The 16,268-nt window shown below is 44.4% G+C and overlaps 1 protein-coding gene across 1 annotated transcript in view; it reads right to left on the bottom strand.

Annotated features, from left to right (window-relative positions):
* Positions 1-16,268, bottom strand: part of SLC7A5 (solute carrier family 7 member 5) — a 60,171-nt gene that overhangs the window by 6,391 nt on the left and 37,512 nt on the right. Inside the window, exons 3-8 of the mRNA XM_063945662.1 lie at positions 9,095-9,200; positions 7,642-7,686; positions 6,077-6,200; positions 4,582-4,685; positions 3,545-3,641; positions 2,051-2,200 (exon numbers count right to left, since the gene is read on the bottom strand). Of these exons, the coding sequence (XP_063801732.1) occupies positions 2,051-2,200; positions 3,545-3,641; positions 4,582-4,685; positions 6,077-6,200; positions 7,642-7,686; positions 9,095-9,200 (626 nt within the window). The remainder of the gene's footprint in view (positions 1-2,050; positions 2,201-3,544; positions 3,642-4,581; positions 4,686-6,076; positions 6,201-7,641; positions 7,687-9,094; positions 9,201-16,268) is intronic.

Raw genomic sequence — 16,268 nt, 5'->3', positions numbered from 1 at the left:
TGTAGCTCTCCCCCAGCCCCCTCAGGTGCTGCACGTAGCTTGAACTGTCCTTTCTATTCCTGGATGGCTGCTCTGTGTTTCCAGGCGTCACACTGTTTGTGAACGTCCCCCTTTACCAGCAGGTGAACTTCTGCAGGAAACCTCTAACAATAATCAGTGGAAGAGGCCATAGAACAGAAGCCGTGGTCATAAGACTCAACCACCCTTAGAGAACGCTTTGTAGCCTGAACCAACTCATAACATCAACATGGGACCAGCAGGAAAAGCATTTCCCGCTGAGATCAAATAGAGAGAAGGATGCCTGGGAGACCTGTGTGTTCAGCCCCAAACGTTTCCTTCCAGCACCCGCCTGTAGCCTCCACGTCTGAGGTCGATCTACCCTTTGGTCAGTTTGCGGATTATGAACCCGCCGGACTGCGGTATCTAAATCACAGGGGACCTGTCACTGGTGGGACAGATCTAATTTAGGGGCAGATGTATTAACCTGGAGAAGGCATAGAGAAGTGATAAACCAGTGATATGTGCAAGGTGATAAACGCACCAGCCAATCAGCTCCAATATGTAAATTAACAGTTAGGATCTGATTGGCTGCTGCCTTTATCACCTTGCACAAATCACTGGTTTATCACTTCCTTATGCCTTCTCCAGGTTAATACATCTGCCCCTTAATTAGCTGATTAGTAATAGAATGTATCTACAAATTCCAGTGCAGACACTGATTTAGGAAAATATGGATTATACTTAAACGATAAATAGACTTTAATGATGGATAAAACGTGTCTTGTTAAAAGGGCCGGAACAAAATACCAAATAACGGCAGGGAAACAAGACGACAATATGAGAATAAAAGACTTCTACATGAAGCACGAAAAGGAGTGTTTCCTCCTTGCGCCGAATGCAGCTTCCCACTGAGCGGAGGTACAGACAGTTACAAGCGTCAGCGGGCTGCGTTTATCTGGCTGGAACAACCAGTATTAGAAAATGCTGCACTTTGTGCCATATACTCAGCGGTCTCCTCCTTACTGCACAAGAGAAGACCCTGAGCATCCCCCAGCCCGGAATCCCCACGACACTGATTGTACATGATCTCTGCAGTCACATGGTAGGGAGGGGATCTCAACTCCTGCACAGAACCATCAGCGTTAACTGCCTCTCTCATACACAACAAAACCTGCCTCCCAGCTACCATTACAACACCAAGAGAAGGACTTAAAATGCTTTCATACCGTGTAATGGCCCGGTAATCTTTTATAGAGGTAATTGTACATAAGCTTTCAAGTCCTTACAAGCTCACGGGTTGCTGACAGTCAGACAGGCTGCGTGGTGCTAAGCGCTATGGTTAATGTCCCATTAAATATGGCAATAGAACTTGCTCATATGAATCAATCTGGAAGTATAATTGTTTATTCACATATGTGACTACTAGACCCTCAATAAGCTGCCAGTGACTTTTATTTTGACATGGTCTCTACTATGGTTCGGGGTCAAATTCTGCATTTCTAAAACTGCTAGAGAAGAAAGAAAAAATGAAAAGTAAGTAGAGGTTCCCCTAATGATGAGAAATCCTCTGTACAGCAGGACTGCTACTTGTGGAGGACCATTATTATTATCCTTTATTTATATGGCGCTACAAGGGTTCCGCAGCGCCCAATTACAGAGTACATATGCACATAATCAAAACTGGAAAACAGTGACTTACAGTTGAAGACAATATAGGACAAGTACAGGGTAAATAAACATAGCTACATCAGTAGACGACACTGAGATAAGTATCAAGGTGGCCGAAAACTGCGGGATCTGGGCAGTTGAGGATTATTAAAGTAAGAGAAAGGATAAGCACATGAGGGAAGAGGGCCCTGCTCGTGAGAGCTTACATTCTAACCATAGGAGAGAATAGTCATCTACACCGCATGTTCTATTGCAGATAGCTACTGACACACAGATATAATAGTCACTATTTGTCCTTTCCCATGCTATAAACTAAATGTATACACAGAGGCCCTATAAATTGTTCTGTCTCCTGACCAGATCCCCGTCCCTCGTTTCTCACCTTGATAGGCCGTTCCAATTCCGGCTTCTTGTACCGGAGCCACAACATGCCGATGATAGCCAATCCCACACACAGCCAATTAAAGAAGCTGAAGAAATTTATAACGGAAAATATGTCGTTGGAGAAGGCATAGAGGAGTGTCATGGCGCACTGGGAGGAGAATCAGAGACAGGAAATCAGCATAAGCCACGTAACACGGTCTACACAAAATTCTGCTGTCACAAAGAAACTTTAACGTAGATCTAGTGTCTATGGGCCTAATTCAGACCTAATCGCTGCTGTGCATTTTTGCAGAGGTCTGCCATCAGATAGTCGCCGCCCATAGAGAGTGAAAACCCGCCCTGTGCAAGTGTGCGAATGTATACGCCGTGTGAAAACTACTCCAGATAGCGGACATCTGCAAATCCGTTCACAACTCACTCACCGCTGAATGATTTTTTCCAGTCTGTGCAGTGTGTGCGTATCCCAGGACTTACTCCTACGGTGCGATACAAACAGGCTGATCGGGGCCGGAGCGGACGTCCCACACCCTCCCTGCGTTTTTCCTGACACTCCCAGAAAACGAGCAGTTACCACCCACAAATGTCCTCTTCCTGTCAATCACCTTGCGTACGCCTAGCAATCGAAATTTTCGCACCATTCTATCACTGTGTGAGCTCGTTCATGCGCAGTCATTTGATAATCGGACGCTGTGTGATTTCGCAGTGATCAGGTCTGAATTAGGCCCTATATTGGGTTTGCTTATACAGAGGCACCTTTTATTTAGTGTTTGCAAGTGACTGAATATTTTCAGTAAAGAGATAGAGTATTTATAAAGTGCCTATATAAATAAGCATATAAATAATACATGTTTAGTTTGAATTTCTCACCTCTTCACTTCCTTCCTATAAACACACGTTATAGTCACGCTGTACTCTCTATATACTGTAAATATTACTTAGCACTAAGTTAATGCATTGTGCTGGGAAACGTCGGTGCCGTCACATGTTGAGCAGCTGACTTGCTGTGTCTAGTGTTCTCCGGTACGATATAACACTGGAGATCGTGGGCTGAGCAGCTGGAGCCCTTCTGGCAGAAAGAGGTCACAAGCCGGACTCAGATGACTGGGGAAATCTTTTATCGGATGTCTGGGCGAGAAGTGTGCTCAAACCTTGTTGTCCTGGAAAAACTGACTCCTAAGGGACATTTTCCCACTCATCCGTACGTGGATTGGGAAAACGTGATCAGTGGATAGTGCCATATAGGAACGCACCCGGATACTACACTTAAATAATCTCTTCTGACAACAAAGGAAAAAAAGGACATGGCCTTTAGTGGTCATGTCCCGGGAATATTTACTGGCATATCAGAGTATGGGCGTGAGACACAGAGATATCAGCCTGACTGTCCGGGGTTACGGTATGTGATCGGCATTCCAGACATTGCATTTAATACACCTACTCAGCGCTAACTATTCTTCAAATCTGTTATCCCTTTAATGCTGCAGGCACATACCGTGAAGATAAGAGATGGCATTGGTGTGAGGAGCCTGGGGTGGATCATAGACAGGAGGGAGGGGAGATGACCTTCTCTGGATCCACAAAAGAAGAGTCTGGGGGACGTGGGAAGCAAAGATATCATTAAGCTACATTCATTTAGCAGAATACATTAAACAAAGCGTAAGGTCACAATAAGCAGCGTGGAACCGAGACTGTTCTCACGTTTTCTTGAAATAATCCACACCTGGCGATCTCCTATGGCATATTGCATTATTATTATCCTTTACTTATATGGTGCCACAAGGGATCCGCAGCGCCCAGTTACAGAGTACAGAAACAAATAAGCAAGACAAGAAAACAAAAAAACAAAACAAGTGCAGGGTATATAAACATAACTACATCAGCAGACGACACTAATGGGAGGCAGAAAGCCGAGGGATTTGGTGCCATCGAAGGGAGGATTGAATAGAAGATTAAGAAAGAGCAGGAAAAGCACATGAGGGAAGAGGGCCCTGCTCGTGAGAGCTTACATTCTCACTTTAATAATAAGTTACGGGTGATGGCAGAAGTAACAGCAAATGATTATAGATCTGCGTAAAAGACGCTAATAATACAAATATCAATGTAAGGTCAATGATGGCTCATGTGGACGCCATTTTCACGTGCACAGAGGACTTCCTGCTGGAACCCTGTCTATGGAGCCTTTCTGTCTTTACAGCGGCTGATCATGGAGGTACAGGATTTTCTATATAAGTATTTGTGAAGGTTACAAGAGGCCTCTTTTGTTAGAGCAGCCTGTATTGCATATCAGGTCTTACGGACCTTTAAAGCAGCACATTCTATTAATTCACAACAAGTAGCTATACTGTGATTTCATAGGTTTATGTAGTGGATACTCAGCGGTTTGTGACCAAGTTTGGCTGAAAGCGGAAACCCCAGTGCCGAAAATAGGAGACCCCAAGAAATTAACAACAGTAACACTCTAATTACTACGAAATCTCAGTACATCAATCCATTTATTTAACGTTAACATTTCCTGCGGACGCCAATTACCTGGATGATGTAAACAGCGATCCATTGACAGACCCAAAGCACGATAACCCCACAAACACTGGGATGATCCACGCCATGACCCCTAAATGATAGTTCCCGAAATCCTGGTGGAAGACAGACAATTTGGGTCTTAGAAGCGTTACAGAAGGAACAAAATGACGGTGGTGTAACACAAAGTTGCTTTCTTCCTGCTGCCGTGCCAGTTATGGTAGTCATGTGACTATATGTTAATATAGGTCGACGATTGCCTACGTGTGCAAAACATGAACTATAAACAGTATAATAGAATATAAAAGATTTCTGCACTGAACAATGCTGCAAACAATAATCTAAGGGGGTCATTCAGAGTTGATCGCTAGCTGTTTTCGGTCGCTGTGCAGCGATGAGGCAAAAAAACTGCACTTCTGCGCATGCGGCACAATGCGCACGCGCGACGTACTATTACAACGAACGATGTAGTTTCACACAAGGTATAGCAAAGCTTTTCAGTCGCACTGCTGGACGCAGAGTGATTGACATGAAGTGGGCGTTTCTGGGTGTCAACTGACCGTTTTCAGGGAGTGTTCGAAAAAACGCAGGCGTGCCAGGAAAAACGCAGCGCGTGTTTGTGACGTCAAAACAGGAACTGAATAGTCTGAAGTAATCGCAGGCGCTGAGTAGGTCTGGAGCTACTCTGAAACTGCACAAAAAAAAAAACTTTGTAGCCGCTCTGCGAACCTTTCGTTCGCACTTCTGCTAAGCTAAAATACACTCCCAGTGGGCGGCGGCATAGCGTTTGCACAGCTACTAAAAACTGCTAGCGAGCAACTCGGAATGACCACCTAAGTCAGGTGTGTGAATACCAACAGTTGTGAGATGGGTGGATGAGACCATACAGTTCTAATGCGATAGTATAAAAACTTTTCAGCTTTTCTTGCCCTTTAAAATGGAGTACGCTTTACTAAAATAAGGTAAGAGCATGAACCCCGCAGAAGAAACGAAGGTAATAGCATTCCAGGAGGAGTAAATATATATTGTATATAGCAGAATACAAATTACCGCTATGTATAAAAACGTTTTTGTCACGTCCAGGTGAAACCTGCTGGATGTGTCTTTATTGTTGTACTATTATTGGGGGTAATTCAGAGTTGATCGCAGCAGCAAATTTGTTAGCAGTTCGGCAAAACCATGTGCACTGCAGGGGGGGCAGATGTAACATGGGCAGAGAGAGTTAAATTTGGATGGGGTGTGTTCAATCTGCAATCTAATTTGCAGTGTAAAAATAAAGCAGCCAGTATTTACCCTGCACAGAAACAAAATAACCCACCCAAATCCAACTCTCTTTGCACAGGTTACATCTGCCCCCTACCCTGCAGTGCACATGGTTTTGCCCAACTGCTAACAAATTTGTGGCTACGATCAACTCTGAATTACCCCCATTATTTCCAGGTACTGATCTCAGGAGGTGCGGAACAACTGAGCCAGCGCTACAGCTATAGTGCAAGCAACCACTTACCACAGCCACGGCCTCCGAGCTCAGCATCTGCTCCGGTGTAAGCGTGGTGAAGTACGCCAGGTTGGTCAGGACGTAAACCAACGTTACGATGGGCATAGAAATGATGATGGCACGAGGTAGGTTCCTACGGACAAGGAAAGCTATGTGAGAGACCGCGCTGGCTTACAGAAAGGTCTGTGTAACTTTGATAATATTCACTTCCACAAATGGGCGGATGAAGTTCTACAGGTGCTTTACAGAATGCGCTGGGGTTTGTAGTCCCACACATAAGGAAAAACAGTCTCCATGCACGTGGGTAAATATTCAGGTTATAGGCTGCGGCACTCTGAGCTGCACTCCCTGGGTTAGTATACCAGCGCCATGTATTAAGTAGCGTAGACATATGATATCGGGGTTGGTGATAGATACAATCAGCCGACTACCTAAATACACTTTACAGGATTTCTACAGTGACAGGCGTCAACTTGGATGGCTGCCGAAAACTCACTTACAGTACCCCTTAAAACAGAATTTCTATCTTGATTCAAAGCTAGATTTATTTAATATATTATTTATCTTTTCCATATATGTTCAAGGGAGGTTATTCCGAGTTGTTCGCTCGCAAGCGGATTTTAGCAGATTTGCTCATGCTAACCCGCCGCCTACTGGGAGTGAATCTTAGCATCTTAAAATTGCGAACGATGTATTTGCAATATTGCGATTACACACCTCGTAGCAGTTTCTGAGTAGCTTCAGACTTACTCGGCATCTGCGATCATTTCAGTGCTTGTCGTTCCTGGTTTGACGTCACAAACACACCCAGCGTTCGCCCAGACACTCCCCCGTTTCTCCGGCCACTCCTGCGTTTTTTCCGGAAACGGTAGCGTTTTTTCCCACACGCCCATAAAACGGCCTGTTTCCGCCCAGTAACACCCATTTCCTGTCAATCACATTACGATCGCCAGAACGATGAAAAAGCCGTGAGTAAAATTACTAAGTGCATAGCAAATTTACTTGGCGCAGTGCGAACATTGCGCATGCGCATTAAGCGGAAAATCGCTGCGATGCGAAGATTTTTACAGAGCGAACAACTCGGAATGAGGGCCAATATTTACATCTGTTATTGTATGTTTTACTACGCATAGAAATTTACCCGGACGTATAATCCATGGAAAGCAGCAGAACAGCGCCACCCAGTGGGCAAGTTATCAGAAAAAGGGGTCAATGTGCTTGAATGAAAAACCTATCAACACTCTTTATGGAAGTTACTGCTTTCATCCAACAACAGCAACATACATACGGTAGTTATTTTTGTTTAACTTGTGGAGTCACAGAACTCATGAAAGAGACCAAGGATTCCCCCCTCCCTCCAACTCAATAATAAATCAAATTCCTGTTGACAGAGGGATCAAGTGTGAAAGCAACTTCAGTTTCAACTTGCTAAGTGAGTGAGTTTCTCTCAGTTAGAGGTCATGAGAGGTAAGCCTACTGAGTGGGAAACACTTTGAAGGCACATGTTAGGAGCAGACATGTGTGTCAGAGGTCATGGCTGGACCCTGGATGGCGAGAGCTACAAGTTCACTTACTTGTAAGGTTCTATCATTTCTTCAGTGACGAAGTTCAAGTAGTTCCTGCAGGCAGAGACAAAGGAGGATGTTAGGACGGATGTCTGTGCTCTGTACACATGAATGGGAAAGGTTAATCTGCCCTATACAAGTACAGGGAGCACTCCCTGCTTCCTATTCCTAACCTTCCAGTGCCCTCTCATATCATTCTTGGGGGGGGGGGGCGAGATGTCACTGACCAAACAAATTTACATTGAGGGCGGGATGTACTAAAGGAAAAATGCTGTAAACCCCCCGAAAACTGTGTTTTTACCGCATTTTCAAATGTACTAAGACCCCACTGACAGTTTTTCGCTGATACCCTATAGAAGCCTATGGGCTTCTTATCGCCGACCGCCGCAACCCCCCCCCCCCCCACCCCCCCCCCACCCGGCATACCTTCCTCCAGGCAGCCCTGGCCCCGGAAGGTAATCTCCTCCTCCCCCTAGCAACGCAGCCGGAGGTCCTTCCGGCTGCAGGGGGGAGGAGGAGGAGCCGGGGACAGCCAGCTGCTGCTTCCCGGCGTGCGGGCACTGTGGAGACCCCTGGGAGGTGACGGAGACCCCCCGCACACCACCTCACCGGTATCGCGGGGGGCCTCCGTCACTGCATTGCGATATTGATCGCATATGTTAGTACATATGCGATCAACATCGCTGCGATGTGCGGCAAGGGGCGGCGATGTATCTTAATACATCCCGCCCTTAGTCTGATCCACTCAAGATGTCTCATTGTAGGACTATTGACCTAAACAGCAAGGGTAGGAAATCTTAGGCTTTCCAGAAATTGTCTGTTAGCAAATGCTGGGAGGTGTAGTTCCACAACTGCTGGAAAGCCACAGAGAGCCTACCAATGTGACAGATATCTCATTTATGGAACAGAACGTATTAACCACATGAAAAATTAGGGTTAATAACCAGGGTATTGCTAAATTATAAACGTGACTTATATTAGTCATTAAGAAACTTGCTTTTACTGTCTAACCAGCACTACACCAATCAGACAGTATTGTTGATAGGCTGCTGTTGTTTCTGCAGATTTCTACTTTGACGCTTTATTGTTTTCTCTATGGGGGAGATGTATCAAGTGTATGAGAGATAAAAGGGGGAGTTGTATCAAACCTTGGAGAGAGATAAAGTACCAACCAATCATCTTCTAACTGTCATGGTTTTCAACTGCAGGTGCTTGTTGGTTGGTACTTTATCTCTCTCCAAGGTTTTATATACCTACCCCTCTATGTGGGGAAGTCGCCCAAAGAAACAGCTTCTAACAACTAACTGTTGTTTACCTAGCACCGTCTTTGAAATGACAGTTAGTAGCTTATTGGTTGCTTTGGGCTATCACTTCACTTTACCGCTTTCCAAGGCTTGATAGCTCTCCCCCTATTTAATAGGTCATATCACAGTATGAGGTCGCTATGGGTAACGTTACGCACCATCCGCCGTAAGCAAACAGCCCACTGTATAGCGCCAGGACCCACTTCCCGACATCTTTACTGGTGTTGTCGAAGGCATGTTCCGGGCTCAGACTGGCGACTTCTCCTATAAGAATGGCATAGAAAGAAAATATAATGAACAACGCAGTTCTATGGGTCACTTCAATTCTAGAAATGCCCAGAGCTTCATGTCTCCGGATCTCGTCACAGACCTGAGGCTCTCAGCCATATAATCCCATTATTTACCATATACAATGCTGTGCAAGGACACCCACTTCCATAACACTAACTGTCCTTGGATTTAGGAGGGCGACGTGATAGCTAAATACATTCTCGCGACCAAGGACATTGGGGGTCATTCTGACCCAATCGCATGCTGCAGTTTATCGCAGCGGTGCGATCGGGTCAGAACTTGCGCCGGCGCATGCCACACAGCCAAAAGCCGTCGGGCTGCTACAATCGCCTCTGCCTGATTGACAGGTAGATGCGATCGCAGAGCGTGGGGGGGTGGGGGTCGGAACGGCGCCGTTTGGCCGCCGTTTCGTGGGCGTGGTCCGGCCAACGCAGGCGTGGCCGGACAGAACGGGGGGCAGGCAGCAGCAGCTGCATGACGTCACACGCAGCCGCTGCGGGCCGGGGAGCGATGAGTGGCTCCCGGCCAGCACGCTAAAGCTGCGCTGGCCGGGAGCTACTCTTGAAGTGCAAAGGCATCGCCGCTGTATGATGCCTTTGCACTTCTGCGAGGGGGGGCCTGCACTGACATCTGGGGCGGGATAGCCCTGTGCTGGGCGTCCCCCCGCATGTCAGTGTGAATGATCATAGCTGTGCTAAATTTAGCACAGCTACGATCATCTCGGAATGACCCCCATAGAGCTTCCTCTCAGTATTCAAATATTATTGTATTTGCAGACACCCTTCCCCCCCCCGGTCAAAATTCTGGTCAGCAAAGAGTTAACAGCTATAGCATCCTCCCTGACGCAGCAACATAAGCAGAGCTATAACTAGAATGGCTTAATATCTAAACGTATCAATTATTACTTGAATTCTACAAAATCTCATTCATTACAAAGTGTCGACATAGATTATTGCTGTACAAAGTTGTACGGACGACTACTGACCATCTGTAACACAACAATGTGTGTGTAATACACAGTGTGTGGCTGGGGGTGGGGGTGACGCAGCAGTGTCGGAGAACTCTGTACGCCGCTGTACGTCCCTGTGAGAAGCTCAGAGCTGTCTCATTGCGTGAGGGTATAATAACCAGCTGCCACCTGACGTGCTGGGGTGCAGAGCTCAAACATCTGACTGCCTGATCGCAGATCCTACCATGTGAAGGGTCTGGCGTCTAATCCAGTACACCCAGTCACACGGGCGCTGCCCCCTCCCACATCATTGGGGAAATAGCAGTTAACCCTCACTCTGCCTGAGATTCCTGCAGCGTCTGCCAAGGGGCTCAGATTAAGAAAGATCCTGAGCGGTGTCTGTATTATCCTCCCGCCAGACAAATTACTTTCTATCTCCTGCTACATAAAAGCCATTTGTAAAGGACCACAAACCTCCAAACATAAAACATGGGACGTAGAACATATGTGTTCAGTGATACCCAGAAACCCTATAGCAGTGGCTATAATGTAAAGCATTACCTCCCACCCACTCCCCATACAGACAGCTAAATTACACCCCCTCCCCCTGACCTTCCCCCCCCCCCCCCCCCCATCATCATCTTTAGGTTAGTATCCTGGGGAGACCAGATAGATGGCAGAAAGAGGGGGCGGCAGTCATTTGAGCTGCTGTAAAATCATTGGCCCAGCCCCTACGTGTAAATCGGGTATGGGTCATTAGGTCGACAGTCATTATTGATAGACATGCATTAGGTAGCCAGGGTCACTAGGTCAATATGAGGTTTTTTTATGTTGTTTCCTTCATAAAGTGGCGGGGAACCTCAATTAGTGCACCGTGTTCTCTCACGTTCGGGCAAGGTGCCTCGCTCCACTACCGCTGCGCTCGGCACAGGTTACCGTTCCCAATTGTAGTCCACGTGGATCGTAAAGTATGAAAAAGTCCACTTTTTTTTTTTTAAGTGAAAAACTCATGTCGACCTTTTGACCTGTCGACCTAGTACATGTCGACCTAGCGATCCTGTCGACCTAATGTGCGTCGACCTATAGTGGTCAACCTAATGACTGTATCCCATGTAAATCTGCCAATCCACACAGAGCATTCTGTAAAGCAAGACTTTAGCTGTCAGTCCCACTAATACCCCTTTCACATCGCACAAATAACCCGGTATCGACACGGCATATTGCCGTGTCGACACGGGTCAGTGTGCGATGTGAAAGCACTCTGCCGGAATTAGTAATTAGTAATTCAACCCGGTATAAAAGAAGGATTATACCCGGGTTGAATACCGGGTCAGGTGCAGTGTGAATGGGAGCCGCGTCGATGCGACACGGCTCCCATTCACAGCATAGGGAGAGGCGGCGCAGGAGATGAGCTCATCTCCCAGCGCCGCCTCCACCCCCGCTCTACTGCTGCTGCGCCCCACCGCTGCTATGGCAACCGACCCGGTATATTGCCGGGTCGGAAAGCCACCATAGCAGAGCAAATGCCGGATCCCACCCGGTAAGGACACGTTTCTCTTACCGGGTGGGATCCGGCATTTGTGATCTGAATGTGGTATATGCCTGCTGTCAGACAGGCTCCTCCATTACAGCAGAGCAGCCTGCTGCAGAGGATATACGTTAGTTATGTATTAACCCCCAGTTTTTTAATGTATATTATACAACTCACTAATGCACGACTAAGGTTAAGTTCTTCAACCTGTGTATTCTTTAACAACCTCAAGAGAAAGGACCCAGAGAGGATCCCCAGAAAACACAAAATCCCTTTGTGGAGCACTCTTTTACAGAAGATAATTGATAATTTAACTAAAACATAACTTTTACTTTCTTATCTAAAAAACTGAAACTTGAACAATGTAAAGACATACAATACACATAAAACATACAATAAGAAGCTCAATAAAAATTCTTTGGTGGTGGTGTTGTTTTCAGAAATAAATATTTGAATTCATATAGCACGACAATTCAAAGAGCATTAATAATTTTGATATTGATTTGACACTTTGTCCAGCTTATAGGTACTCCTTCATTCTCCGTTAGCATATATCAGCATGATTGGCAAATAAATATCATTAACATGGACCAATTTGATTGAATATGCCACAGGTATTTATAATGGTAAATATATTATCAAAAAAGATACACTTTTTCCACATAGGTGAACTGTAGCCAATTAATCACTAAAGATGACATCATCAGCCAATCAATTTGCATATCTAATTTGTATAGGCACCAAACATCAAAAGGAGTTTCTCTCAGTAAACCCTATAGAGGAAACAAAAGTTCTTAATGTGTTGTGGCTATAATTCAATGATATCTATTGGTATGCCACAATTTCAAACAACTTAGTTCAGCTGGTATATTGTAACAATCAAATGCAATGACACAAGGGTTATCTGTGTCTTCAAAATGAACATTCAATGATTCAATATATCCATTAGTATGCCACAATTTGAAATAAGTTCGTTCAGCTGGTATATTGTAACAATTAAATGCAATAACATAAGGGTTATCTGTGTCTCAAATCTAAGATAGATAGGGACAGTGTCAAGTTATGCTGCCCCTTCTGCTGCCTCCGTCTTCAGATGAGCGGACGGAGGTGAGAGCGGGACATACAAAAACACTGTCCGAAAGATAAGATATCTTATCTTTCGGACAGTGTTTTTGTATGTCCCGCTCTCACCTCCGTCCGCTCATCTGAAGACGGAGGCAGCAGAAGGGGCAGCATAACTTGACACTGTCCCTATCTATCTTAGATTTGAGACACAGATAACCCTTATGTTATTGCATTTAATTGTTACAATATACCAGCTGAACGAACTTGTTTCAAATTGTGGCATACTAATGGATATATTGAATCATTGAATGTTCATTTTGAAGACACAGATAACCCTTGTGTCATTGCATTTGATTGTTACAATATACCAGCTGAACTAAGTTGTTTGAAATTGTGGCATACCAATAGATATCATTGAATTATAGCCACAACACATTAAGAACTTTTGTTTCCTCTATAGGGTTTACTTAGAGAAACTCCTTTTGATGTTTGGTGCCTATACAAATTAGATATGCAAATTGATTGGCTGATGATGTCATCTTTAGTGATTAATTGGCTACAGTTCACCTATGTGGAAAAAGTGTATCTTTTTTGATAATATATTTACCATTATAAATACCTGTGGCATATTCAATCAAATTGGTCCATGTTAATGATATTTATTTGCCAATCATGCTGATATATGCTAACGGAGAATGAAGGAGTACCTATAAGCTGGACAAAGTGTCAAATCAATATCAAAATTATTAATGCTCTTTGAATTGTCGTGCTATATGAATTCAAATATTTATTTCTGAAAACAACACCACCACCAAAGAATTTTTATTGAGCTTCTTATTGTATGTTTTATGTGTATTGTATGTCTTTACATTGTTCAAGTTTCAGTTTTTTAGATAAGAAAGTAAAAGTTATGTTTTAGTGTAATTATCAATTATCTTCTGTAAAAGAGTGCTCCACAAAGGGATTTTGTGTTTTCTGGGGATCCTCTCTGGGTCCTTTCTCTTGAGTATGTGATATTCGGTCCCATGGAGCACCTCCAGCGTTTATAATATGTATAAAACTTATTAGAGGTAATTATTGATATGCTGGTTTAACTACGATTCGACTTTATTCATATATGGTTCTGTGCGGGACCCAACCCCTTTTCTTTTGCAACTATTCTTTAACAACAACAGCAATACAGCTCACCACTGATCTGGCTTCTGGGTACTGTGAGGATTAAGGATTATGGGCCCCAATACACCAATATAGGGGGTCATTCCGAGTTGTTCGCTCGCTAGCAGTAGTCGTGCAAACGCTAAGCCGCCTCCCACTGGGAGTGTATTTTAGCTTAGCAGAAGTGCGAACGAAAGGATCGCAGAGCGGCTACAAAAAAAAATTGTGCAGTTTCAGCGTAGCTCCAGACCTACTCATCCCTTCAGACTATTCAGTTCCTATTTTGACATCACGAACACGCCCTGCGTTTGCCCAGCCACGCCTGCATTTTTCCTGGCACGCCTGCATTGTTTTGAACACTCCCTGAAAACGGTCAGTACACACCCAGAAACGCCCTCTTCTGTCAATCACTGTGCGGCCAGCAGTGCGACTGAAATGCTTCGCTAGACCTTGTGTAAAACTGCATCGGCTGCTGTGAAAGTACGTCGCGCGTGCGCATTGCGCCACATACGCATAAGTGCCGCTTTTTTGCCTGATCGCTGCGCAGCGACCGAAAACAGCTAGCCAACAACTCGGAATGACCCCCATAGTCTGTATCCCAAGGCAGGTTCTATATACTGTACCCCTCTGAGTGACTCCTAGCATACATCAGTATAAAGGCGGCTATTATGGACTTACAGCATTCTCCCGTCATGTTTATCCCAACACTGTCTCCATCCAATAATACTCATATGAAACAGTACAGAGCATGTACAGTACTTAGATACTGTGCCCGGCATTTGCTATTTGAAGTGTTCTGCAGTATACTTTCCCATTTGTGACAGTTACATAATAGACACAACTTGGCACTATTCCATGTATAGGACACTGTACTATAGAATATACAGGAGATGGAAGTATGCCATATACAGGACACTGTACTATATAATATACAGGAGATTGCACTATCATATACAGGACACTGTACTATATAATATACAGAAGATGGCACTGTATCATATACAGGACACTACTATATAATATACAGAGGATGGCACTGTATCATATACAGGACACTAGTATATAATATACAGGACACTGTACTACAGAATATACAGGAGATGGAAGTGTACCATATACAGAACACCGTACTATATAATATACAGGAGATTGCACTATCATATACAGGACACTGTACTATATAATATACAGAAGATGGCACTATATCATACACAGGACACTACTATATAATATACAGGACACTGTACTACAGAATATACAGGAGATGGAAGTGTACCATATACAGGACACTTTACTATATAATATACAGGAGATTGCACTATCATATACAGGACACTGTACTATATAATATACAGAAGATGGCACTGTATCATATACAGGACACTACTATATAATATACAGTAATATACAGGACACTGTACTACAGAATATACAGGAGATGGAAGTGTACCATATACACGACACTGTACTATATAATATACAGGAAATGGCACTGTATCATATACAGGACACTGTACTATATAATATACAGTATACTGTATTATGTCAATCGGCATACAGGACACTCCACTATATGAAGAGGACACTTCCTGAAGTAACAGGAGCCGTATGCGGTTGGGGTTAATAGAGGGCGACGTCCTGTCTCAGCAGTTCTGGGCGTGACAAGACCTTTCTGTAAGATTCTGTTACCATATGGGAACCTGATAAGACGACAGCCACTGCGGTTCCCAGATAACACAATACAATGTATGTAGGCAAACCAGGGCTGTGTGTATGTGTTTGTACAAAGTGATTAATGTGCCATTTATGTATAACATAGTCTGACTCCTTGGGCCCGGATGTAACGGAGCGAGAGACGGCCGCAGCGCCAAGATTCTGGCCGAACGCACACGTTTTTTTTTTTTAAAGCAGCAAACATTTACAAGGCTGGCATCTCCTGTATATTCTACAGTATAATGTCCTGTATATTATATAGTATTGTCCTGTATATGATATAGTGCCAGGTTGGTTGCCGGAGCTCCAGGCCGTTTTGCACTCCGTTACATACAGCCCCTGGTGTTTATCACTGCTCCAGAGCGGCTGCTTAAACCACAACTAAACAGAAACTACCAGCTGCCTTGTACAAAAATAGGGGGACATTTACTAAGCAGTGATAAGAGCGGAGAAGTGAGCAGGTGGAGAAGTTGTCCATGGCAACCAATCAGCACTGACGTAACATCTATAATTTGCATACTATAAAATTATACAGAGCTGCTGATTGGTTGATGGGGAAACTTCTCCACTGGCTCACTTCTCCACTCTCATCACTGCTTAGTAAATGTATACCTTAATCAGAGATGTA

This window comes from Pseudophryne corroboree, chromosome 11 (assembly GCF_028390025.1).
Source record: "Pseudophryne corroboree isolate aPseCor3 chromosome 11, aPseCor3.hap2, whole genome shotgun sequence".
Lineage (NCBI taxonomy): Eukaryota > Metazoa > Chordata > Amphibia > Anura > Myobatrachidae > Pseudophryne > Pseudophryne corroboree.
Note: the sequence above shows the minus strand (reverse complement) of the source record. Positions and strands in the feature narration are given on the sequence as shown.